Genomic DNA, 27,668 nt, shown 5'->3' with positions numbered 1-27,668 from the left:
TGATCCTTCCACTTCTACCCCACTAACCAGGTCATCAACATTGGTTAGGACCAGATCTAAAATGGCTGTTCCTCTTGTTGCTTCTCCCACTTTCTGGACAATGAAGTTGTCTGCAAGTCCAGTGAGGAATCTGTTTGACCTTATGCTCTTGGCTGAGTTTAACATCCAACAAATATCCGGGTAATTGAAGTCCCCCATTACTACTATCTCCCTTCCTTTTGCATGCTTGGCCATCTGTTCCAGGAAGGCATCATCTATGTCCTCCGTTTGGCTTGGGGATCTATAGTAAACTCCCACAATGAGGTCACTGTTATTCTTCTCTCCCTTAATTTTGACCCAAAAATTATGATTGATAGCAAGTGAGATGGGAAAATAAACTGTGTGGAAACAAAATTATTAACCAAAGGCTTTGTTTTGCGGAAGATCTGGAAAGGAAACAAAAGGCTTTTGGTGTGACGCAGTTCTAATTGGGAGCCGCCATTATGAGACAGACTTGGCTGCAAGATTTACAGTCAAAGGGGGAGTGGTGCTACGGTTTTATTATTATATCTGAATTCCACGGCTGAATTGGCAACAACTCACCTGGAAAGGCTGATTTATGGAGCAACTGGTCTGGGAAAGTTAATGAGCAGACGCTTAGACTGTATTTTATGGGAACTGTCGAAATGACGCCTGCCGTTTGAACAGGACTTTTGGATCTGCGTGAAAACCCACACAGGACTATAATAATGTTTGCTTCAATTTGCTTGTGGAGATAATTCAGAGGTTATTAAGAAGAAAAATGATAACAACAAGAAGATTGGAAGATGGGATTTGTAAAGGATAACAACAAAGAGATGGAAAGATGGGACTTGTGAACATCAAAGCAGCAGAAATATGAGATGATTGGACCCTTTCTGAACTCGAAGCATGGGTACCCCCAACAAAAAATTAAAATTCAGCTAAATATTTGGAGTTTATTATGTATTGGTATAATTTGGAATTAATGTGATATGATTGATTTGTTAATTGGAAATTTAATAAAAAATATTTATTAAAAAAGGACTGTGTGAACACATCTAGAGCTCCCATCCTCCCCAAAAAGCTTTCCAAAAAGGAGCAAGCTTTGCCTATATGTGAAGCAACTGAGTGAGCCTCCCTAGCAGGGAGGGTGTTCCATACCCAGCATCTGAAAGGCCCTGCTTCTGGTGATCAGCTTCTGATAATAGTCTCTGAACACGGAGCATGATATACGGTCTCTGGTGGAGGACCTGTGTGTGCCATCAGACAGAGGGCCTTCTCAGTACTGGCACCCTCCCTGTGGAATGCCCTCCCATCAGATGTCAAGGAAATAAATAACTATCTGACTTTTAGAAGACATCTGAAGGCAGCCCTGTTTAGGGAAGTTTTTAATGTTTGTTGTTTTATCGTGTTTTTAATATTCTGTTGGGAGCCGCCCAGAGTGGCTGGGGAAACCCAGCCAGATGGGCAGGGTATAAATAATAAATTGCTATTATATTATACAGTGGTACCTCAGGTTAAGTACTTAATTCGTTCCAGAGGTCCGTACTTAACCTGAAACTGTTCTTAACCTGAAGCACCACTTTAGCGAATGGGGCCTCCTGCTGCTGCCGTGCCGCCGGAGCACAATTTCTGTTCTCATCCTAAAGCAAAGTTCTTAACCTGAAGCACTATTTCTGGGTTAGTGGAGTGTGTAACCTGAAGTGTATATAACCTGAGGTACCACTGTATTATTATATTATATTATATTATATTATATTATATTATATTATATTATAATCAGGCTCATCCACTCCCCTTATCTTCTCCAGTCCCAGTGGTCACCTGGATTACCATGAGGAAGTTCAGGCCAACAAAACAAAGGGTGGAGCAGTTCTAAATCATTACACAGGATATAAAATAAATGCATGCTCTCATTTTTATTAGTAATAAATATGATAATATTTCTTGAGACTATTCATATCCTTATGACTAATTTCAATAGTATCATCGCCCGCACAGCCATTGCTGAACTAACTGAATTATTCAAACGTTAAACTTGTGTGCGTAGCAAAACACAACGTGTATCGCCCAGCAACAGTGTTGCATTCACACGATGTTCGCATGCGAAAACCATACAAACACACTGCACATAATATGGTGAGGCTGCGCTGCTGTACCGTCAAAGTGCACCAGCGAACGTTCATAGAGAGTCGGAGATGCTTGGTTAACGGCAGAACTTTGCAAGTCTTTGTTCAGAATTGTGTGGCGTTGAACAGCAAATGCATATATTGTTAAGAATTACATTAAAATTATGCAAGGTAGCCGAGCCCCCTTTCAGACCCCCATGCCCCGGCAATTTGTATCAGCTCCCTGAGGCTCACCCTGCTGTCAGGTTAATGAAGCAAAGCCCGCTTGACGAAGCTATTGAGGTGGTTGGTTAACAGGTGACTCTCAGTGGGTCAGGGCACTTGGCTGTTGACCAAAAGGTTGGTGACTTGAGCCCACCCAGGGACGGCTGTGCGCAGGATTCCTGCATTACAAGGGAGTTGGACAAGATGACCCTTGGGGTCTCTTCCAGCTCTACAATTTTTTGATTCCATGACTTTGGTATGCGGTAGTTGCAGACAGAGCTTGTGCATAGATTGCTGTCCTCCATGGCAGTAGCTTCCTTGGACTTTGCCTGGGGTCCGGATGATGTCTCAATGGCATGAGTTGAGCATGCTCACTCCCCAAGGCCTGGGGGAGAGGCTCTTGTTGGTGCACACTCCAGCAGCATGGGCCTTATGCACAACAGCATCACAATGAGGGATGGAAGAGGAATCCAGCTGGCTTCACATTTTAATATCTGCATGCCCCAAATACTGGAGAGAGCGCCTCATTCCCTACAAACTCTCTTGTGTTAAGACTGGCAAAGGGGGTCCTCTTGGTTGCCATCAGAAGTTTGGGGTGGCTGGCCCAGGAGAGGGCCTTTTTGGTGGCAGCCCCTAGATTATGGAATTCCCTCCCCAAAGAGGTGTGTCTGGCAGCTTCACTGTATAGCACTTTGCAATTGCTGGAGACACACCTCTTTGACATAAGAACACAAGAAGAGCCCTGCTCGACTTGGTCCAGTGGCCCGTCTAGTCCAGCATCCTGTTCTCACAGTGGCCACCCAGATCCTGAGTGCAAGAACAGTCACCTCTGCCCTTGTGGTTTCCAGCAGCTGGCATTCAGAACCATACAGCAGAGCAGAGCCATTGCAGCTGGTAGCCATTGATAGTCTTCTCCTCTATGAATTATCTAATTCTTTTTTTTTAAAATAATATTTATTGAGTTTCCAAAAATTTAAATTTAAACACTATAAAAAAGCAAAAACAACAACACACAAACGAAAAACAACACAACACAATACAAAAACACTACAAAACTAACACATAAGACAAATAAAACAAAACAAAGACCATTTAAAACATATTAAACAATTTCAATGTCATATCTTTCGTTCGCTTATTTCCACGACTTCCTCACACCTCCCTTTTTGTATTCCACATCAATTAATTATTTCAGCAATTCCTTTCCATCTCCCCCTGTTTTCTATCCTATAATTATCTTAACACATTCTAACCTTATTTTGTTCCCTTTAATACTCTATTGATCTATTTATACTTAATTCCTTATAACATTTCTGCTAAAGCCATATAACTTCATTCCAACTGTGTTCTAACATTCATTAATTTTGCAATATTTCTATAAATAGTCTTTAAACTTCCAGTCTTCTTCCACCAGCTCTTCTCCCTGGTCTCGGATTCTGCCGATTCTCTCAGCCAGCAAAAAGCAGATGATTCACAACAAAACTTAGGGGTCTGGCAGGGCAAGTCCACCTCCTTCTTTAGCATCCGTTAATATCTTAAGTTTTACACGGGGCTTCCTGCCCTGCCAAGCAAATCTAAAGATGTCCCTCTGCCACCTCCTGAAACAATCCCTCCCATCCAAAGCTTGCAATGTTTGAAACAAAAGCAGCATCCCCAACATCACAGCAACCCTCATCCCCACCACAACAACTCGGCCCAACAATAACCACTTCCAATTTAACCCTGTTTCCAAATCCCCCTTCTCTTCAAGCCAACGTCCTTCACAATTGCCCTTGAATAAATTCACATTTTCCTCGGGTAGGGCTCTGATCCTCAATTTCATCTGATTTGCTTTAAGTTCAGTCATAACCAATGTCAGCTTGAATTCATAAAGTTGTCCTTGAATGGATGGGACTCTTTCCAGTTGAATTACTTTAACTTCAGCAGCAAGGGTTTTCTCCTTAACTTCATCCGCAGTTTGCCATATCAAGATAGATTCCTGTATCAATTTCTGGGTGGTTTCTATATTAGTATTCACCTTTTGTCCCAGGTTATTTAAACTTTCTACCATTAAGTCAGTTTTAATATTTACAGCATCCACTTTCATATTTATCACATCCATTTTCTTGTGAAGTTGTTCCAGCGAGTCATTTATTTTCACTAATACAATCGCTAAGGCCTCTTCTGGCGACATTCCGTCTTTTCCATCTGCCATAACACTCAATAGATTCAAGGTCAATCTCACAGTCTCATGGGTGTTATCTTACTGCTGGAAATTTCCCAGCCCAGATCTTATGTAGCCGCCAGTTTCAAGAACTTCCACTAGAGGGAAACAGTTTCTATTTGTATTAATACATAGTATCCTCTTATAGGCACAGTTGAAACGACCCAAAACTAATTTCAAAGATACTTTCACTGCTGGAGACAGTAGAAACAATGTATCTTCTCTTATGCTAGCTGTCAATGAACAATCCAAACGCTGTCAATAAACACCCCACCAAACGTCGGACCTACTAGCAGCCCGTCCCCACGGTCCGAGTGGCGGTATTTTGCCTCTCTTGGTCTCTTCCACAGGCAAACTCAATCCACAACTCCCCCCCTTCTCCTGCCTCCAAGGGGGGGGGTTATATTCTTTACTTATGGAAATTTAGTCTTTACAAAAGGCTTTCCAAGACTTCAGCTTGCAGCCTCAATTGCTTCAGTCTATTTACAAAAGGGGAAGGTGGACTTCCTGTATTGAACCTTCCCCGTTTTGATGCCAAATTAGACGTTTTAAAAAATCCAATTTTCCCGATTAAGCTCTACTCATGGGTAGTTACTTTAGAGTCAAATTGTCCGCAGGAAAAAGTCAGCGCTCTCCGACAACAGCTATACGGCTTCGCTCCGTGGAAGAAGCAGATAATTCGGATCCCCGAAATTGGGTTTCCCTGCGAGTGGGGGAGGCGCAAAAGGTGCCCGTCGAATCCCAGGCTCACAGGCTTCTCCCGCCTGTGAATTTTAATGGGTCTCCGCCTTCGCCGTGGCGGCCAGACACAGATTTCCACGGGGCTGATTCCTCCCGATCAGAGGAATCCAGCCATTGCCGGAGGCGCCTCCCCGGAAGTCTATCTAATTCTTTTTTAAAGCCATCCAAGTTGATGGCCATCACTGCCTCCTGTGGAGCCAGTTCCACAGTTTAACCCTGCACTATAGTTTATAGTTTAACTATGTGTGTAGCAAAACTACAGTTTAAACTGTAGTTTAACTATGACACATGAGATGTGTGTTTTCGGAACCTGCCAAATTCCTAGAACTGTAATTTGTTTTAACCGCTTTTAATTAGGGTAGGGCATTTAATCGTTATCTTCATCTATCTGGTTTTCCATTTTCAAAACAGTACATGAACCCAAACTGTGCTCTCCTCCCAAGTTCACACGCCTCTGAAATTTGCAATGCAGCTCTTTGAGTAATGTGTAGAAAAATGTGCATATTAAAGGAAAAATTGTAAGAAAAATATATATTAACTAAATAGCATTCAAAAATGCAATGGCAGAGCACACATACGCCTGCTCCTTCTTGCTGTGCCCCCTTTTTTGGCCACTTCTGGTTCACTGTATAAAATGTGTAAAAAGATCAGGAGTGATACCGACTGCTAGTGAGTGGGCAGAGTGAAAGTGTGGTAAGTTTAAGGGATTATGTCAGATTTAACGAGAAATTGGCAGGCATTATTGACTCTAGCAAAGATGAAGGGTTAATTAAAACCTATTGAGTTTTTGCACTGTTTCGTAGTCAGGTTTGTTGAGGACAACTCAGTCTATTATGTGGTGTTATGGCTAAGAGTGTCAGACTAGGAACTGAGAGACCAGGATTAAAATACCCACTTGGGCCATGGCTCTTACTGGGTGACCTTAGAAGCCAGTCACTGCTTCCCAGCCTAATCTACCTCACAGGGCTGTTGCCGGGATTAAACAAGGTCCTTCTGATAGCCAGGCAGGGTGGAAACCGGCAACTAAAGTGAAGGAGTTTGGCCTTGGGCAGTTGCACATTTGCATTAAACCGTCTCTGCTTCTTTTAATCTCCTAGGATCACCCCAAGGAACAGAACTCCTCCAGTTTTCCAGCAGTAACAAAGGACAGCAGGATGGACCCCAGGTGTAAAGCAGTGGATGAAGACCAGGTAAGAGGCAGAGCAGAAGGTGTGCTTCAAATGGTTGGTGGTGAAGAGCCAGTTGCAGAAGGATTTGGAGACACCCCAAAAAGCATCTCAAGAAGGGCATGTTCAATCAGTCGCATGTTGCAGGAGTCGGTGGTAGCTGCTCAGACTTCCTTTTCAGGTGCCTTTGCAAGGGTATTGTAAATTTCATTCAGGATGATTTGTGCTCTTGACGCTATCTGTGGCGTCTTAGGCATTCCAGCGTAGAAGACTGTACATGCAGCTTACAGGCATCAGCCTGGTATGCAAATTATTGCATAGAGACACTCTGGGCAGTGTGCAGAAGGCCTGCCTGGAGGCACAGTCTTTTCCCATGAGTCAAAACCACAATGGTTTTCTCTTGTCTTCCACACATTTAATTATGACTTGGGCATTTTTGCCTTTCGTGGTGAGCTGCTTCAAGATGGCTTCCAAATGTGGACCGTTTAACCCAATGGTTGCTGTTCTGTTCTGAACCTAGAAGCAGAAGAGCAACTCTGCACTCAGACTTACATCACCCTGTGGCAGAGGGGGCAGTCTGCACATGTTGGAGGGGGGCAGTGATTATGTAGGTGAGGAAAGGGTTAAATATTCCCATCCATCCTCACTGGAGTTGCAGTCACGATTCCACCCCACACACTGCAATTTAGGAGGAGAAAGAGGTGTTATCAACCTGGCACCCACAAGTGCCATGGGGCCTGTAAATGCCTTCCTTGAAACCCCCAGGCAAGAGGCTTCCATTTAAAAACAGGGTTAGTCTCTATCCCTCCTAGAAAGAAAGTTAGGAATCAAAATGTGCAGGTACCCATCTAAACAATTTCTGTGAAAGGATCAAGCCTGGTTGCTTCCGCATGTGTGGTTTTTTTTTGCCAGTGAGTGAAGTAAGAGCTGTTATTAATGAGTGAGTTTTTTGGACACCATGCAATAAGAACCCACAGTGTCTGAAAGAGCTGCTGTTTTCCCCTGCCCTTTCATTCACTTTTCCTGTTCCTGTCTTATTTTCAACAGAAATTCAACAAGTTAAGCCTTTTCTCCATTATGAGAAAAGCCTCATTATGGTTGAATGCTAATTTTGTGTTATGCCATGCTCCCCATTGCAGCCATTTTCTGATTGGCACTCTCTCAAAAATCAAAATGTGTCACTGGCTCAAAAAACGTTGACAACCCCTCATGTAAAATGTTTTGAAGGACAGGAGAGAAGGGACACTCTTTTTCCATCCTGGTTATATTCTAGGGATGAGGAAAAATCCAATTCAATTTGCATGTAAAGATGAATCTATTTACCGTATTTTTTGCTCTATAAGACTCACTTTTTCCCTCCTAAAAAGTAAGGGGAAATGTGTGTACGTCTTATGGAGCGAATGCAGGCTGCGCAGCTATCCCAGAAGCCACAACAGCAAGAGGGATCGTTGCTTTCGCTGCACAGCAATCCCTCTTGCTGTTCTGGCTTCTGGGATTCAGAATATTTTTTTCCTTGTTTTCCTCCTCCAAAAACTAGGTGCGTGTTATGGTCTGGTGCGTCTTATAGAGTGAAAAATACGGTAATTCACACTTGCTGAAACAAGTTGTGAACCAAAACACAGCCATCCATTGATATTTGCACTCCCCCATAATTTTGCAATGCAGTCCTTGAGCCAAATAACGTGTACAGGCAACTCTCAACTGACTCAAGAGTTATGTTCTGGGGATCGTGTGTTAAAGTCAAATTTGTGTATTAGTCAAAGCAAATTGTGTTCAATGGTGGATGGGATTCCCAAAGTCATTTTCCATGCAACCGCGCCCCTTTTACATTCCCTTTAATTTTTCCCCTTTATTCTCTCCCCCCAAATGCGTAAAGCCAAATATGCACAATTTAAATGCACGTAAGTTGTGCGTTACCTGTACAAATATCCATACATTCTATGATTCTTTGATTAGGGTAAAATGCTCATAAAATGTATAGAAAATAAGATACAAAAATGCGTTTCATTAGGGGAAATTCCACACAAAAGGTGTATATTAGGAGAAATTCACATTAAAACACTGAAGTGCATGAGGACACGCTCTCTCTCTCTCTCTCTCTCCCCCTCTCAGCAATGTGGAAATGTCAAGAACTTAACTTGCCACATGCCCACTATGGGGGGAGAGAGAGAGAGAGAGAGAGAGAGAGAGAGAGAGAGAAGGGATTGTGGAGACTGCCACAGCTGGTGCCATCACCTCATAAGGAAGAAGATGCCTATTTCCATTTCTCTGTTTATCGTTTTCTCCATAAAAATGGAAATAGCAACAAAGCATTATAGAATTTTAGAGTTGGAAGGAACCCAGAGGGTCATCCAGCCCCTTGCAATGCTAAGATCTTACTTTCCTACTGGATGGAGTTTTGTTCTGCTGCCAAGCACCCACTCTTTTTAATAGTTGGGGAGAGGGTAAGAGGGCAGGCGTTGTGGTGAATGCTGCCACCGAATTGCAGTTGTTTTTGTGGGCTGAGGTCAGTACTATAATGCAGTGTGTTGTTTTGTTTTGTTTTCTTTGAAAAAGAAGCAGCTTTAAACAGGCAAGAGTAGGATTTAATAAATTCTAGGCTGTTGGGTTTTTTGTTGTTTTGTTTTACATTCATTATTGTGTGAAACACTCCTCAATCCATTGCTTACTTACTTCCTCCCTTGCTAATATTCTTCTGTACTCCAAGTCCCTTTCATGGTTTTGTGACAGAGCACCTGCCTTGCATGCAGAAGGTCCTACATTCAGTCCTCGATGACATCTCCCTCCCTGCCTGAAACCCCAGAGAGCCACTATTGCATTTGTATCTCCCCCTTCCTCCAAGGATCTCAAAATGGTGTGCTTAGTCCCCCCCCCCCATTTTATCTTCGCAACAACCTTGTGAGGTAGCTTAGGCTGAGACGCAACGATTGGCCCGAGAGCTTCATGGCTGACTAGGGATTTGAATCTGGGTCTCCCAAGTCCTAGTCTGACACTCTAATTCACGCCGCTATAAAAATGTATGGTGCAACTTAATTTGGAATATGGTGTATAGTTTTGGTTGCCTCACTTCAAAAAGGCTGTCAGTGTTTTGCTACTTCTGCAAAGTCAAGGCAGTGCCAACCCAGAGGTTAGATTATTTTCCCCCAGTGTCTGTCTTGAAATCCAGCCAGCTCCACAAAATGAAAACCAGAAAAACCCGCCTGATAGATTTTGAGTAGCAACTCCAAGCAAGACCTCCAGTCTTTGGAGGATCCCTGGAAACAACCCAGGGCTTGTTTCAGGTGTCTAGCAATTCAAAACAACTTTCAAGCACAGAAACAAGGTGGCTCCAGAAAGATATATAGCTATGACTCCTCATAAATAGATACGACGTCTCGGGTATCAAAAGACCGGATAAAGAGGAATTGGAAAAAGGGAAAGCAAAATGAGCAATTCCCCTATAAGGAAAGCATACAACATTTGGGGCTTTTTAGTTTTAGAGAAAAGGTAAGAGGTGACATGACAGAAGTTTATAAAATCATGCATGGCATGGAGAAAGAAAGCAGATATTTATTTATTTATTGAGCTAGATGGACCAATGGTGAGACTCTATGTATGTAGGCAGCTTCCTAAATACAGTTTAAAGACGAGGAACCCTAATAAGAGAGATCTGAAGGGGTCATGGAGTTGCCCGTCAATTCGGAGTACCTGGACACCAGGTAGATTGAGTAGACACAGATGTCTGTCACCTGGTCACAGTCCTCTTCACTATGGTGGCATGTGCTCTATTTCAGTGGATATTACAGACCTTATTCCTAAATGTTCATCTACGTGTATGCCCATTTTATGCAAACCTGTGTCCTCTTTCACCCCTCTCATTTGGCAATGGGTAAGTGGCCATCCTAACTTGGAAAGGGGGGGGGGGGAAGGGGAATGTGATGATTTGACAGCATCTGGATTTGTGAGAACAAGCCAGTGAGTGGGTGGTATGAGGCCTGGGAAGACTGTCTCCCTGTGCAAGCAACTCAGGTGAGTGACATAAATGCAGTCCATAATCATCGTGGGAGAAAACCATCGGTCTCAGCATATGATATAGAATATAATAGGCCTGCTTGCTTTTCTATTCCCCCGGGTGGCATTAGATTAAATTGTCACTCGTTTGGCAACCATCCAGAAGAAACTGAGGTGCTTATTAGTACCTCTAACTTGAATTTGTTTAACACATATCAAGCCAACCTATCGTCTTCTTTAGAGAACGTAACCATTTTAGGGTTGCCATATGTCCGGGGGAAATCCAGACATGTCCTCTTTTGAGGGCCAACATGCCCATCTGGGCATATTTTTACATTTTAAAGGAAATGTCCGGGGGGGGGGGTTGTCCTCTTTTTTGCTCTTCAAGATCTGGCAACCCTACCATTGCTGACAAGTAAGAGGGAATCCTTTGAACACAACTTGCCTTTTGCAAGGTTTTGATGTGGTTCTGTACAATATTCTCAGGCAGTGCCAGATTTACATATAAGCTAAACAAGCTATAGCTTAGGGCCCCACTCTCTTGGGGCCCCCAAAAAAATTTAAAGGAAAAAAACCTGGATGTACATTTCCAAAATATAAGATAAAAAACAAGTAAAATAAAACCTATATATAGCAACAGTGTTTTGTGTTGTGTAGGCTCCTGTGATGTAAGTAATGAGCCTTGCCTGCTAACCTGCTCCCTGAAATGTCACTGGTTTGCTCATTTCTATATATAGGGTGTCTACATTCTGCATGGACTGGTTGTATGGCAACATGTGCAAATAGCTTTAGATACCTATTAGGTCCGTAAATTACCATATAGCATATATTCAACACAAAAAACAGTGACAATTTGTTGTTGACAAAGGACAGCTGGACATATAAAGGGCCCCATTACCTTGAGTAGCTTAAGGCCTCATCAAACCTAAATCTGGCCCTGTTCTCGGGAGTTACCGTAATTGAAGAAATATTTATTTCTTTAGAACATTTTGGGCCAGCCAAAAAGTCTCCCAGAGTGACTTACATAAAGTCACTTCAAAGAAGACTGTCCCTGGCCGCAAGCTTGCAACCTGAAAAACAACCACAACACCCAAAGTGAAGGGGACAGTGAAGGGAGGGAGGGGTGTGTGTGAAATCACACTCAATTCCTCTTCACAGGGAACTCTAGGAATAGATAAGAGATCAGTAAATTCAAGCGTGTACTGAACACAGCTTTCCAAATTTGAGCATATTAAAAGGCTTTGCCCAACTCCTAGCAGAAATGAAGACTAGCTCCAGGTAATCCCTGTGAAGGAGGACACCCCATAATAAGCAGCAGCCACAGTTGAAAGAGCCAGCCTCACTTGCTTCCATGGCCAGAACAAAATTTGATACAGACCCACTTTAAACAGTCACAGTGGTATCATGGTGCTTTAAATGTATGGTGTGGATGTGGTCTTGATGTCCTGCAGTTTGGTGGTGTGTGCCTTTGCATCTCTTAACTATGCCCCCCACCCCCTCTTGAAGGAGGTTCCAGCCTTTTTGATGCCTTTGAGGTTTCACCCATTTAGCATAAGCATAGCCACAATGATTTTTCCTCCGCTTTTCCCAGGCGAGGTCCGTACATTAAAGCTCCGTGACTGAGTGCCCCCCCCCCCCGTTTTGTTTTTGCTCTGGAGCTTCCCCCATGAAAAGCTGCTCTTTAAAGCTCAATCAGAGCACAATTTGAAGAAAACTCAAACTGGCGTATGGCTCAGGGCAAAGGAAAAAAATGCTTTACATGGACCTTTTAAGTGTGGGCTTGTTCCTGGAAAGAGTGGGGCGAAAGGGCGATAAGCCCTAACTTAAGGAGGCAGGGTCTGAATTTCTCTGGCAAGGTTGAGCTGAGTCCTCCGTTACCAGTATATGGGGCAGGTGGGAAATACGTTGTTGGAATAGCAATAGGAAAGATGAGGGGGTTTTGGCACAGAAACTGCTTTGGTCACCCTGTAGGATGACCTCTATCAGGAGAGAGGCATGGGAAATGCATCTCTGTCATTTCTCCTCAAGCTCTCAACAGCTTTCAATATCATTGACCATAGTATCCTTCTGGAGCAGCTGTCCAGGTTACGGCTGGGTGGCACCACTTTGCGGCAGCGGTTCCGGTAGTGCATGGATGGACTAGAGGGTGTTGCTTGGGGAGTCTTCTTCAGCCCTGTGGAGCCTTCATTATGGGTTTCATCAGGGTTCAGTTTACTCCCCTATGCTGTTAAGCATCTACATGAAACTGCTGACTGGAGTTATCCACAGTTTTGGAGTACGTTGTCAGCAACATGCTGATGACACACAACTCTGCTTTCCCTTTGCATCTGCAGGTGAGGCAGTGGGTGTGTTTGTCTTGACATAGTAGTAATGGGGGACTTCAATTACCCGGATATTTGTTGGATGTCAAACTCAGCCAAGAGCATAAGGTCAAACAGATTCCTCACTGGCCTTGCAGACAACTTCATTGTCCAGAAAGTGGGAGAAGCAACAAGAGGAACAGCCATTTTAGATCTGGTCCTAACCAATGTTGATGACTGGTTAGTGGGGTAGAAGTGGAAGGATCATTAGGCGCGAGTGATCATGCTCTTCTGAAGTTTACTATACAGCAGAAAGGAGCAGCCAAGCATACTAGGACTCAAATTCTTGACTTTAAGAAAGCCGACTTCATAAAACTTAGGGAAATTCTGGGTGAGATCCCATGGACAGTAATACTAAAAGGAAAGGGAGTTCATGATGGCTGGGAGTTTGTTAAGAGGGAGATAGTAAAAGCACAATGTCAGGCAATACCAATGAGATGGAAACATGGAAGGTGCCTAAAGAAGCCAGTTAAAATTCATCTTGTTTGTTTTGGCCCAGTTCTCTAATCTGTCAAGGTCGTTTTGAAGTGTGATCCTGTCCTCTGGGGTGTTAGCCACCCCTCCCAGTTTGGTGTCATCTGCAAATTTGATAAGGATGCCCTTGAGTCCGTCATCCAAGTCGTTGATAAAGATGTTGAATAAGACCGGGCCCAAGACAGAACCCTGTGGCACCCCACTAGTCACTCTTCTCCAGGATGAAGAGGAACCATTGATGAGCACCTTTTGGGTTCGGTCAGTCAGCCAGTTACAAATCCACTGAGTGGTAGCATAGTCAAGACCACATTTTACCAGCTTCTTTACAAGAATATCATGGGGCACCTTGTTGAATGCCTTGCTGAAATCAAGGTAGGCTACATCCACTGCGTTCCCTTCATCTACCAGGCTTGTAATTCTGGCAAAAAATGAGATCAGGTTAGTGTGACATGACTTATTTTTCAGAAATCCATGCTGAGTATTGGTGATCACAGCATTCCTTTCTAGGTGCTCACAGACTGTTTGCTTAATGATCTGCTCCAGAATCTTCCCTGGTATTGATGTCAGACTGACTGGGCGATAATTATTTGGGCCCTCTCTTTCCCCCTTTTTGAAAATAGGGACAACATTTGCCCTCCTCCAGTCTGCCGGGACTTCTCCTGTTCTCCAGGAATTCTCAAAGATGACTGCCAGTGGTTCTGAGATCACAACTGCCAGTTCTTTTAATACTCTTGGATGCAGTTCATCTGGTCCTGGAGACTTGAATACATCTAAACTAGCCAAGTATTCTTGTACTATCTTCTTAGTTATTCTGGGCTGTGTTTCCTCTGCTGAATCATTTGCTCCAAATTCTTCAGGTCGGGCATTGTTTTCTTTATCGGAGAAGACTGAGGCAAAGAAGGCATTGAGGAGTTCAGCCCTTTCTGTGTCCCCTGTTTGCATTTCCCCATCTTCTCCTCTGAGTGACCCCACTGTTTCTTTGTTCTTCCTTTTGCTACGAACATACCCATAAAAGCCTTTTTTGTTGCTTTTAACCTCTCTAGCAAGCCTGAGTTCATTCTGTGCTTTAGCTTTTCTGACTTTGTGTCTACACGTGCTGGCTATTTGTTTGAATTCCTCTTTGGTGGTTTCCCCCCTTTTCCATTTTTTGTACACATCCTTTTTTAATCTTAACTCAGTTAAAAGTTCTTTAGATAGCCACCCTGGCTTCTTTAGGCACCTTCCATGTTTCCGTTTCATTGGTATTGCCTGACGTTGTGCTTTTACTATCTCCCTCTTAACAAACTCCCAGCCATCATGAACTCTCTTTCCTTTTAGTATTACTGTCCATGGGATCTCACCCAGCACTTCCCTAAGTTTTATGAAGTCGGCTTTCTTAAAGTCAAGAAATTGAGTCCTAGTATGCTTGGCTGCTCCTTTCCTCTGTATAGTAAACTTCAGAAGAGCATGATCACTCGCGCCTAATGATCCTTCCACTTATGTTAATGTTCTTTGACGTCAACTATATTCCTAAATATTTTACCTTTTTGTGGGTTTCTGTGTCTATAGATTCTGATAACTCCTTTTCTCTTTCGTTAAGGTTTTTAACTAACAGTTTAGTTTTGCTTTTGTTGTTTGAATCCTGCCACCTGTCCAAACTTTTGAATTTTTTCTAGTACTCTAGGGAGAGAGTTCTTTGGGTCTTCTACTATAATAACCAAGTCATCAGCGAAAGCTTTCAATTTATGCTCATTTTTCTTTATTCTTATTCCTGCCACCTCTTTGTCAAATCTAATGTTTCTTGCTAATACCTCCAGGACCAGAATGAACAAAAGTGGTGATAACGGACATCCTTGTCTAGTTCCTTTTTGTATTTTACATTGGTTTGTTATCACCTGATCAATGATTAATTTTGCATTCTGTTCTGAGTATATAGCTTGGATTCCCTTATTGAATTTTTCTCCAAATTCCATTTCTTCAAGAACTCTTTTCATAAAGTCCCAAGAAACATAATCAAATGCTTTTTCTGCATCTATAAACACCAATGCCACTTACTTTTCATTTTGGACTTCCAGGTATTCAATTATATTTAAAACATTCCTAATATTATCTTTCATTTGTCTACCTGGAAGAAATCCTGCTTGATCTTGATGTATATATTCTTCCAAAACTATTTTTATTCTATTGGCTAAGATATATGCAAACAGTTTGTAATCATTATTTAATAATGAAATGGGCCTATAATTTTTAACTAAAGTTATATCTGAATCTTGTTTTGGAATTAATGTTATAAACGCCTCTTTCCATGTTTCTGGTAATTTCCCTGTTTTTAAAATCTCATTCATCATATCCTTTAAGGGATGCCTTCATTATACACCTTTAGGCGCCAGGCGAAAATGTTCCTTCGGCTGATTGACATCTGATGCCCTTTTAAATGTGTTGTGGGAAAGGGAATTATTGTGTTGATTTTGTTCATATTTTTATTATGTATTTTATACTGTAATTTTATGTTGTGAACCACCCTGAGATCTGTTAATAAAGTGTATTATGCAAATGTTAATAATCATCATCATCATCATCATCATCATCATCAATAGGTAGACCAATTCTTCCTCTGCCCTTTCCTCCTGGGGATCTTTGTCAGCCTCCTGCTGATCCTGATACCAGTTGCCACCTAACAGCTATCAGGACCCTTAACAAACTACAGCTCCCAGAATTCTTTGGGGGAAGGCGTGACTGTTTCAAGTAGCACCATAATGCTTTTAAATGCATGGGGTGAAATGTGGCTTTGAAATGTGTGACTTATCTGAGTCCCAGGAGGAGGTGGATAATTAGCAAGACAGAGTGATGCTTTTTGTAGCAACCTCTCAGCTTTTGTAAGCATCTAGTTCTTCCTCCAAAATGCCAGACTTCTCAAGATGCGACTGTCAAGATAACCAGCCCAGGTTCATAGCATTATTCTCCTCCCTTTTAAAAATGTACAGGTTTTCTGCTTGATTCTTGTCTGCACCAGCTGTCATAGTATCTGTCCCTGCAGCCTGGGTGGAACCTGGCTGAAACTGATCCTTATCTCCCCAGATTGAGAAAGGCACTTTGAGGGAAACACTGTTATGAAGCAGGTGGAGGGGGTGTTAGCAAGCTCAGTGTTAGGTGATGTGGCTGCTTTCTAGGCAGAAATGTTACCACCCATTGCAGCTTCAGAAGGCAGCCTTCTTCAAACTAGAATGACAGCTACGTTTAAAATGACTTATTCCAGGGTGGTACAGTAGTTGGTGTGTTGAGGTAGCAACACAGCAACAAAGCTCACTGGGTGTCAAGGCTTGAGTCAGGCATAGGTAGGGCAGCAAGAAAAAACAACAAATCACCTAAGGCCGGTGAAGATAAATCTTTATTCAAGGAAACAAACCACAGTTCAGGCCTAGTGGTCTCGGCAACTCTTCCTAGGAGGTCCTGCCCCAATGAAGCAGTTGTGAGGACTGAAGGTCCCTGCTTTCCAATCCCTCTCTAAGTCTCCTCTTTTCCCAGGTTTTCCCCATGCAGACTCAAACTGCACCCAGCTAATCTCTGTTCCGCTCTTTCATTTCTCTGTGTGTTCCTTGATAAGAGGGGGAAGGGGAGCTGGTTTCAACAGGAGGGGGAGACCTCTTGGCTGCCCTCCTCTAGAGCCTCTGTTCCAGCCTCAGAGTCTGAACTGCACTCTGCCACAGACCCTTTCTGCTCACAGAACCCTGTTGCCCCTCTAGCTTCTAACACCTCCTTCCCCAGCCTTCTCCCCCTGGCCACTCATCATTGTCCCACCACCAATCCCCTTCCCCTGGGGCTTCCCTAGGGGGGTGTCCCTGGCTGGTGCCTCCCACCACTTCTCAGCATCCAGTCATTCCATGACACTGAGTGACCTTGGGCCAATCACTCACTCAGCCTAACGTACCTCACGTTATTAAATGAGAGGGAATTAAATTAAATGAGGATGGGGGAACCATGTACACCACTTTGAGCTGTGTATCTGGCTGTGTTGCACGTATGGGCGGGGGTAGGGGGGCAGTTGCCCCTCGATTATGCGGCAGATCAATTAAAAACTAATTGAGGTTCTGCATCCTGGCTATACCCATGGTTACATATCTGCAGCATCTCTCCAAGGCCTGAGGCATGGCTTTGTCCCTGCTGCAAGAGCATTATCGCAGGACTACAAGAACATTTCTCAGTAGGTGTTGTTTTAGATCATGCTGCTTGGCATGGAAGTCTCCACCTCACCTCAGGCACCTTACAGGCACCTCTTTATCAACCAAATGAAGTGTGCTAATCCTTGCTAGATTTCCATGTGAGATTTCGGGAGTTGTTCATTCTTCTTGGGGAGTTCCTGCTGACTAAACATTGGACGCCCTAATATCAATAGCACTCATAATTCTTCTTCTGTCATTGCATCATGGGTAGCATAGCATTGGGCATTTTGGGTGTGCAAGTTCATAGTCCTGGCTTTACTTGTTGCTTTTTCTTTAAACCGCATCGAGTGCCTAGTACTCAATGACTGGCCTGAAAATGTGTAGGCCAGTGGTGGCCAAACTTGGTCCTCCAGCTGTTCTGGGACTACAGTTCCCATCATCCCTGGCCACTGGTCCTGTTAGCTAGGGATGATGGGAGTCCAAAAAGAGCTGGAGGACAGAGTTTGGCCACCACTGGTGTAGGCAATGCCTGCAGTCCAGTCTGTGCTGCTACAGCAGAGACAGCTGGTAGGTTGAGGTTGGTCAGAGCAATACGGAGAGTTGGGGGGGGGAGGAGTGTGAAACGTGGTTGGGGGACGCTAGTTGTGGGGGAGCTAAAAGTAGGTGGTGAGGGAACAACTAGGGACTAAGTGGGAGTTGAGCGAGAGGGGATGGAAAGTTCCCCCGAAGAAGGGGCAGTAGGTTAAAGTGGTGGGGAAGGGGGCTTTGGTGTCTGGGAAGGATACTGGAGGGTAGGTGTGGGGCTCTAGGTGGCCTTTCTCTCCCCCCCCCCACACTGGGTGATCTTAGTACATTGAAATTTCTTGTTGTGTTTTTTGAAATACAGTCACACCTCGGGATAAATGCTCTTTGGGTTGAGCACTTTCGGGTTGCCCTCCGCAGCGACCCAGAAGTAATGGAGCGTGTTACTTCCGGGTTTCGTCGCTCGCGCATGCACAGACGGTCAAAATGACGTCACGTGCATGCGCAGAAGCAGTGAAATGCGACCCTCGACATGCGCAGATGCGCTGTTGCATCTTACGTTCCGTTCGCAATGTGAACGGGACTCTGGAACAGATCCCGTTTGCATCCTGCGGTACCACTGTATGTAACTCAGTTGTCAGCTGTCTTGGAAGGTTTGGTATGGCAAGGAGGGTGTCAGAGCAACTTATAGAGTGTGGTAAGTGGGCATTAGTGGGGTTGAGGTGGTAAGGGAGCAATCTCTGCTCATTGAAAGGAGAGTTTGAAAATACAAGAGAAGCATTGCTGGGTTTCAAATATTTCTGTTCTCAAGCCTCTAGTACAGAGATTGGCAAAGAGAACTGAAGGTGAACAGATTGCTAGGCACCATGAGGGGAAAGATAGGAGCCGTGATAAAGGATTGGGAGATGGTAAGCCAGCTATGCAGGGCAGCTGGAGTTGAAACATGAGGGCCAGCTTGGCCACATGACAGTGCCCAGCCCCTTCATGGGGAATTTTGTGGGTGCTCAGGCACCCAGGGCCCCAGTGAGCCGGCACCTATGAGTTGAAGCAAGGGGGATTGGCTTGGAAATGAGCAGGGAGAAGCTTGCATTATGGGAAGGAGCGCATTAGAAGGAATCCTACAGTGCACTTCTCTTTTTATGTGCGGGATTACGTAATCTATTTGTATTTATAAAAATGAGTTATGTAAGGGTAATAGTTGCTTATTTGGCAATGTTATTAAATGTACTAATGATGATGATTGCACTTTGATGTTTGATTAAGTTTGATTTGCTTAAATACACATTACTCCATTAAAGTAGTAATGGATTGGCCTGGAAGCGGACACTGGCCTTTGCCATCAAGGCAGACAAGGTGGCTCCTGCAGGGCTGGTGGCAGACAGGGGTCAAACCAATTAGCATTATTAAGCCCAGCTGTACACATGATATCCAGTATTTTCCTTAAACTTATCAATCGTAGTGATTTTGTTATTTCTTTTATTGAACAAGGCACTGCCAACCATGTGTGCCATTGTAATGGATTGCTGTGAAGTAATTTCTGAACCAGGTAAATTAATTTTTAGCCCACCAAGCCCCTCCCAGCCTGTCCTGTATTTTGCCCGACCAAAGGTGGCAACCCTATATGCAGAGGTTCTGTAGGTGGTTCTCCACCCCGCTCCTGCCAGCCTGGTAGAAAGTTGATCCTCTACAATGTACAGAATAGGCCTGTGATCTGCTTAGTTGGGGCAATAGAGCAGCTGAAGAATGGGGTTGTGTTTGTGCAACCACTCAGCAATCCACTCAGGACGGAAGGCCCCATCTACACAATAAATTTACAGCAGTATCATGCCACTTTACAGCTGTGGAAAACAAACCTGCTGGGTGTGGAGAGTGCAGCTGAATGGGACCCCACTGTGGGAAGCCTGAGGAAGGAAAATCCCTTGCCCCAAATAGCAAGTCTAGACTGAGAGATGAGGATGATGCTCCACCTGCTCTGCTGTCGCCTTTGCTCTTCAGATCCAAGGTGCAAAGGGGAATCATTGGTGGATCAAGGCAGGGCTGAGGATGTGCTAGGAGGGGATTATCTATTCATTTAATACATTTATATCTCACCTTTCCTTCAAGGAGCTCAAGGTGGCAAACATGGTTCTCCCTTTCCCCATTTTAACCCCACAACTACCCTGTCAGGCTGAGAGGGGGAGTGACTGGCCCAAGGTTACCCAGTGAGCTTCATGGTCAAGCAGCGATTTGAACCCTGGTCTCCCAGATCCTAGTCCGACACTCTTAACCTGTATACCACCACTGGCTCTCTGGTTACGGGGAGGGAGAGGGAGACATCCATGGACTTGGTGCCTGTCAGGCTGCCTTGGGACTGCAGGGCGTTTCTGCTGGTCCTCAGCTGTATTGAGGTTCTCCCCACAGAATTGTAGAGTTGGAAGGGACTATGAGGGTCATCTAGTCCAACGGCCTGCAATTCAGGAATTTTTCACCTGATATGGAGCTCATGTTCTGTCCTGGCTTGGTATTCAGACTCATGGCTCAGCTGTTGTGATAATAATCTGTATTCCAAAATTCACTACAGCTCCCAAATATAAGTAGGGTTACAGCTCACAAAGTCAGAAAGCACGGCAGAACTTGAGAGGACTTGGCTGGACAGAAGCAAAGACCCAAGTACGCTCTCTCTCTCACTCTCTCTCTCTCTCACACACACATACCAGGCTCCTCATTTGAAGAGCAGGACAGTCACCTTCGTCAAAGGTGTAGTCAAAGTCCTGAGGGTCAGAGCAAACGCTGTGCCAAGTACTGGCACAGTCCCTCCAGGCCTTGCCGACAGAGGTGGAGACCATGAGGCAGGATCATTGTCAGGTTTCTCCTTCCGTCCCACTCACAGAATCCCAGAAGTGTAAGTTGGAAGGGACCCCAAGGGTCATCTAGCCCAAACCCGCCTCAATGCAGGAATCCTGCCCACAGCTGTCCCTGGGTGGGCTTGAACCGCCAACCTTCTGGTTAACAGCCAAATACGCAACCCATTGCACCACCTGAGGGGTTGGCCCCCATGCTGGCAGAGGTTGGCTCTGGAGCAGCCTTGACCTGCTTGGGATGTTGTGCCTGGGGTATCAGATGACACTGAGTTGGGCTGTCCCTCTGACAACCCTTCCCCCACTCAGCCCTTCCCCCAGGTCAGAGGCCCCCCACAGGTGCTTTGTCCTGCCTCCTGATCCCATAGGCCCCTCCCTGGGCCAGATGCTTCTCTTTCCACCAGTCCTCCTCCCCATCGAAAACTCCTGCCCAGACATTCCCACAGGGCTAAGTCCCAAGCATCTTTCTCATCAGAGGTATCCCTGTGATCTGGCACACCTTCCCATCTGCACCCGCGCCAGAACTCTGTGCATGCCTCAGCAAAATGAAGAAATGAGTGAGAATTAATTCCTGCTGCACTGATTGCAAGCCCCTGGCCCTCCTGGTGACAGGCGTTAGCAGCCAATGCAGAACAGAGCCCCACCCTCTTGGCAATCAGTTGATGAAACTTACAACATCAGTACATTAGCAGGTGGACATGGTTTAAAAAATGGCATCATGAGCCAAGATTGGCTCCAAGGCTGAAGGCTGCTCAGCCCTGTCATAGACTGAAAGGACAAAAAGGGGTATTGAGTTCTCTCAAATCAGCTTATTTCCTTTTACATAAATACAGCATACTCTGCAACTGAGGCCAGTTGTGCTTTCCAGATGCTCATGTAGTGAAATTTTCTGCCTTAATTAAACCCGACTCACCTTGTTACTTGTGTTTAAAGAATGGAATTTTTAAAAATTAAGAGGTTATGTCACTGAAATCAGTTTCATAATGAGCTTATGACAGTCAGGTGAAAGGTATGATTGATTCTTGCAGGAACGCATCATGCCCTGCATTTTGAGCCTGAGATCCTGCAGCTGGGACGTTAGTTAGAACTTATCAAGCAACAGATTCATTTGTGACTGGGATCATCATTTCTTATATCACACTGCCAGTGTGAGAGTATGCAATACCATTATGCAATGCCATTATTAGTATTATGTTTTATTGATTTTTTAAAAATTTTGATACTTTTGCATCTTAAGATTTTGTAAGGTGCTTTATGAGGTTTTGTAAAAAGTGATGAACAAATAATCCTTAAGGGTGGAAGTATTTAATGTTGGTTCTTTTATTTTCTTTTTTCTTAACTTAAATTTTGTTCATTACATTTTGCAGCAATTTGTTGGGTTTTTTTTGTTTAAGTCCTCATGAAAATTCCCTGGCATTTCAGTCTGAATTTCTCCCAATAAACACTTTTTCGATGCATTTTCGATGCACAGTACACATTTTTGCAAGCGATTTCCCCAAATATAATACATTTTGCTAAACTCTTTTCAGTAATATGTGCATGTTTATGAGTACCCTCCACTGATATGTGCATCTTTTAAAAACATTGATTGGGGAAAATTTGGATAAGCATGAATTTCAAGGAATAGCTGTGTTATGATTTGCATATTGTTCTAGAAAGTGTGAATTTTACAGATTTTCTTTTGAATGTGTACTGAATTGAATGTTTTCTCTATCTCTAATAATGATAATATTATGACCACTACCCCCCAAGGAAGAGCCAGATATTAGCTGGTTCTTCTGAGTCATTTCATAGACTCATAGAATTGTAGAATTGGAAGAGATCCCAAGGATCATCTAGTAACCCAACCATTGACAACACAGGGTTGCAGTTGTTGCAAGGTATGCGTCTGAACCCATGTGTGTATCCACCACTCATGTGTGGTAGCATACACATGCTACCAAGAGGTTTCGCTAGAGTTATGAATATGTGCATACCCTGGAGCTTAATTACAATTTAAGCAGGCAACACCTACACACCTTGATCTAAAGAGTGAAAGGATTCCTAACCATTCCCCAGTAGCCTACAGAAAGTGAGTGTGACCATTTTGCCATAGAACCCACACCAATAGCAAGTTAATAAATGGAGGGGGAAGGGAGTAGCTGCCCTTAAAGCAATGCATGTGTTGGTTCCATGAGAGTGTTGATTTAGGATCATTAACTATGAACTAATGGGATGGAGATGTTCCTTGTTGCAGCTTGGAGAGCAAATTAACCACTGAATTATTATTATTATTATTTTTTTGGGGGGGGGAACGTGTTGTACTAATTTAGCCAATGCATTCTAATGGACAAGGGAGAGGGGCTTTGAGACAAGCACTTCGTATAATCCCAATATTTCCATTGTTCTATTGTCTCTTTCGTGCCCTTTTTTGATTTTGCTTATTCTGCTTAATTAATTATGGAATTACAGAATGTGTCCACAGCCCTGACTGTTGCTTAATCCCCAGAAATGGCTAAAACCTGAGAGTGCTTCATGAGAAATCCCATGGCTCTGACCAGCCAGCTGGGGAGGTGCAAAGGCTGCTTGATCTTGCTGAAACCTCTGACTCTTTGCACTCTTTCTGTTCTCTAGGAGCTCGTGGACTGGCGTAAACCTTTGCTGTGGCAAGTGGGCCACTTGGGGGAGAAGTACGATGAATGGGTGCATCAACCAGTGGATCGTCCCATTCGCTTATTCCACTCGGATTTCATTGAATCTCTCTCCAAAACAGCATGGTGAGGCTCTGGGGTGCATCAGATAGCTGGGAGAATATTGGGTGAAGTTGTGTGGGTCATGTTGCGTTTTGGCTGTCACTGGGCAATCCTCAATAGGTGGGGTGCCAAATTCACTGGTTTGGAAGGGGGCAGAACTGCTAGCAGTCAAGAATTAGCCAAAATGGTGCCCTCCAAACATTGCTGGACGATGACACCCATCATACTTGGCTGTTCGCCACAGTGGCTGGGTCCCCAGTAACATGTTTAGGGGACCACATTGGCTTCCCTCTGCTCTAATCCAACCTAAATAATCCACCCCAGCTAAGGAAGCTCCATTCATTCATCACTACAATTGGTTATATGGAATTAGGAGTGGTACTAGAGAAGACATTATTCATCCAACTAGAAATGGTGTGCAGAGTTTTCGCTAGGTGGGAGGGGGACTGCAGCCATTTGTGGGTGAGTAAGTGATCTGGATTGAGACCATGTTATGGAGAAGATTTAGTCCTTTGCCCTCACTGTAGTCCTGATATGGATCAGGAGGGCATCATCATCATTTAAACCAGTGTTTCCCAACCTTTTTTGGGCAAAGGCACACTTGTTTCATGAAAAAAATCTCGAGGCACACCACCATTACAGCCCCGTGACGTCAGCGCGCAGCGTCACGCCGGGAGGGACATGAATTGCTAGCAAATTACATAATCACCTCCTTGAGGGCTGGCTCATCTTCTCCGAAGGCAGAACCCCATTAATTAACAGCACAGACTCACACCATAGCCAAGACGAGGGGGGAAAACCTCAGTCATGCACAGTCATGCACATGTGGGGGCTAAATGAGGACGAAGACCGAGCAGAGAGCAGGGTTCAAATCACCCCACCTGGCCAGGACAATCCCTGGGTGCTCCCTTGGGCCACTCGCCTGACCCACCTCGCAGGGCTGTTGTTGCGAGGATAACACAGGGAGAACCACGCGCGCCCCCGGGAGCTCCTTGGAGGAGAAAGCGGGCGATGAATGCAATGCACGAAATATATGAGAGGCGCCCCTGTTTTGCAGGTGAGGGGCCCCCGCCAGCCTCCGCTTCCAACACCCGGCGCAACGACGCCGAAGTTTCCCCCCGGGCTCGGCTCGGGGAGCAGCGCTGCTCCCCCCCGGCTCCCCTTCGCCCTCCCGGCTCTCTCTGCCGCCCACTGGGGACCCCCCTCACCTGCCAAGTCCGGAGCGCCGGTGGAAGTTGCATGCATGCATGCAGGGCGCCGCGTTGCCATTGCATTGCACTCCATGCAACGCCTGCACGCATGCATTGCCTTGCACGCCCGCCAAGGGGTCTCCCCGCGGTCCGATGCGTCCCCTCCGGCATGGATGCAGCATTGCAAAAATAAAAAACCCCTGACGCAGCCCTATCTGGGGGGCAGCCTCCGCCTCCGCCGCTCCGCCTCCGCGGGGATCCCCGGGCTCCATCCTGCCACCCGATCTCCGCGGGGGCGCAGGCAGGCTGCGCGGGGTCTGCGCGGAAGAGCCCCTGCCCGCCCGGCCGCCGCCGCTGCGCTCATTCCATGGCCGGGAGAAGAGCGCTTCAAACAAAACGCCCGGCCCGCCAGGCCACGCTGGGAAACGTAGTTCGCGCACCCCGCGCGGGCGCAGAGCCCAAGGGCGAGGGGACTACGGAGGGGGAGAGGCCGGGTGCAGGGATGGAGGGACGGGTGGGCGAACGAGTGAGTGAGTGGCAGCCGCCAAGCCTTGGCCGAGAGCCAGGAAGGGCCTCCCCGGAGGAGGAGGAGGAGGAGGAGGAGGGAGGCGCAGAGCGGGAGGGAGGGAGGGAACCCCAGGGGTCATCTAGTGACGGCGCCCCAATCGAAAATTTGACTTTAAAAAAAAATCTTTCGAATTTTTTAATTTTTCCCGCGGCACACCAGGCAACATCTCGCGGCACATTAGTGTGCCGCGGAACAGTGGTTGGGAAACACTGATTTAAACCATGGGTAGGCAAACTAAGGCCTGGGGGCTGGATCTGGCCCAATCACCTTCTAAATCCGGCCCACAGATGGTCCAGGAATCAGCATGTTTTTACATGAGTAGACTATGTCCTTTTATTTAAAATGCATCTCTGGGTTATTTGTGGGGCATAGGAATTCATTCATCATCCCTGAAAAAAAAATATTGTCTGGCCCCCCACAAGGTCGGACAGTGGACTGGCCCCCTGCTGAAAAAGTTTGCTGACCCCTGACTTATTACTTGCTTTTTTTGTTTGTTTACAAAAGCAACTCAAAGCAACTTACAATAAATAAATAATGCATACATTAAAACCAGAATAAAACAGAACCAAAACCTAATAACAGGGGGCTTGCAGGTGTGGGGGACTCCCTGGTCCTGAATGGGGTAACTGTGCCCCTGAAGGACCAGGTGCACAGCCTGGGAAACATTTTGGACTCACAGCTGTCCATGGAGGCGCAGGTTAATTCTGTGTCTAGGGCGGCTGTCTACCAGCTCCACCTGGTACGCAGGCTGAGACCCTACCTGCCAGAGTGGTGCATGCTCTAGTTATCTCCCGCTTGGACTACTGCAATGCACTCTAATGTGGGGCTACCTTTGAAGGTGACCCGGAAACTGCAATTAATCCGGAATGCGGCAGCTAGACTGGTGACTGGGGGCGGCCGCCAGGACCACATAACACCGGTCCTGAGAGATCTGCATTGGCTCCCAATACGCTTCCAAGCACAATTCAAAGTGTTGATGCTGACGTTTAAAGCCCTAAACGGCCTTGGCCCAGTATACTTGAAGGAGCAACTCCACCCCCATCGTTCAGCCCGGACACTGAGATCCAGCGTCGAGGGCCTTCTGGCATTTCCCTCATTGCGAGAAGTGAGGTTACAGGGAACCAGACAGAGGGCCTTCTTGGTAGTGGCGCCTGCCCTGTGGAACGCCCTCCCTTCAGATGTGAAGGAAAGAAGCAGCTATCTTATCTTTAAAAGACATCTGAATGCAGCCCTGTTTAGGGAAGTTTTTAATATTTAATGCTGTATTGTTTTTTAACACTCAATTGGAAGCCGCCCAGAGTGGCCGGGGAAACTCAGCCAGATGGGCGGGATATAAATAAATTATTATTATTATTATTACCCACTGATGGCTACTGCTTTCTCTCTCTTTTTTGGGGGGGGATTGGTTGTGGGGCCTGCAGCTGGGAGAGAGACACCTGCCTCCTCCCTCTCCCCAGCTTAGATTTTCCCAGAATTTGCAAGGCTTCCCAAAGGCTCTTCTTCGCCCGCCAGGAGACAGCTGATGTTATGAACCTAAACCAGTTTCCCCCCTCTTCCTTCCAGGTACACAGTCTGTGCCGTCTGGCTTCCGCTGGTGCTTTATCTCAGCTGGCATAGCTACACGTCGCTTGCGAAGGGAGAAACCTGGCTGTTTTCTACCTTCACAACAGGTGCCTATGCTCAATCCATCAGCCTCTTTAAACAAGCTTCTCAGGACACTACAAAGCTCTGAGTGGGGAGAGGCAGGTCTGCACCTGGGCAATGGGGCATTAGGAAAAGGGGCATCTTTCAACTGGTGGGGCCAGTTTGCGTCCGTGTCACCTGAGGAGCAATCCTGCCTGGGAGCCCTGTGCCCTGAGCCCGACCCCTCTGTTTTCCATGGAGAGAAAAGGCAGGATGAAGCCTTATTCTTGGCGGGCCAGCAAGACAGTGCATCTGGGCAACTGTGTAACGGGAAATGGAGGAAAGGCCTTTTGGTTGTTGGGAATGGAGAGAAGATAAGCGTATACCCCTTTCATGGGCTGTACACATGCTTCAGCCTTTGAAGCACTTTGTTTTGGGGGTTTTTGAAATCCCTTTTGTGGGGATCACTGCAGGGGCCCATATTTGCACTCAGTGCAGGCACCATGAGCAGCTGCTAAATCTTTGCCATATGTATGCATGGAGGGAGTGCCCTCTGTGCCTGGTGCACATTAGTTTCTTTCTGTTGGATCAATCCAGGATTGATCCAACACCTTCCCCTTTCAGTGCTCCCAGCACACACGTCCTGAAAGTTTATTGCCGTACCAATAGCACAGGCTGCACAGGCTGAGCTAGTTAAAGTGTACTCAGGCTTTGCTCCAAGGAGGCAACTTTGACTACATTCCTCCTTGTGGCTGGGTGGTGAGTCGCAAGGAGCCACTCTGGGTTCTGT

At 45.5% G+C, this 27,668-nt stretch overlaps 1 protein-coding gene across 2 annotated transcripts in view; it reads left to right on the top strand.

The window, feature by feature from the left end:
* Positions 1 to 27,668, top strand: part of FA2H (fatty acid 2-hydroxylase) — a 65,411-nt gene that overhangs the window by 25,621 nt on the left and 12,122 nt on the right. For both annotated transcript variants that reach the window (XR_014528844.1, XM_083515206.1), the window contains 3 exons: positions 6,375 to 6,467; positions 23,379 to 23,521; positions 26,819 to 26,925. Coding sequence is in view for 1 of the 2 variants with exons in the window: in XM_083515206.1 (XP_083371332.1) it covers positions 6,375 to 6,467; positions 23,379 to 23,521; positions 26,819 to 26,925 (343 nt within the window). In the remaining variant the exon portion in view is untranslated. The remainder of the gene's footprint in view (positions 1 to 6,374; positions 6,468 to 23,378; positions 23,522 to 26,818; positions 26,926 to 27,668) is intronic.

The sequence above is a fragment of the Podarcis liolepis genome, assembly GCF_965112155.1.
Source record: "Podarcis liolepis genome assembly, chromosome: 7".
Lineage (NCBI taxonomy): Eukaryota > Metazoa > Chordata > Lepidosauria > Squamata > Lacertidae > Podarcis > Podarcis liolepis.
The sequence above is the reverse complement of the archived record's forward strand: the minus strand, read 5'-3'. Positions and strand labels throughout refer to the sequence as shown.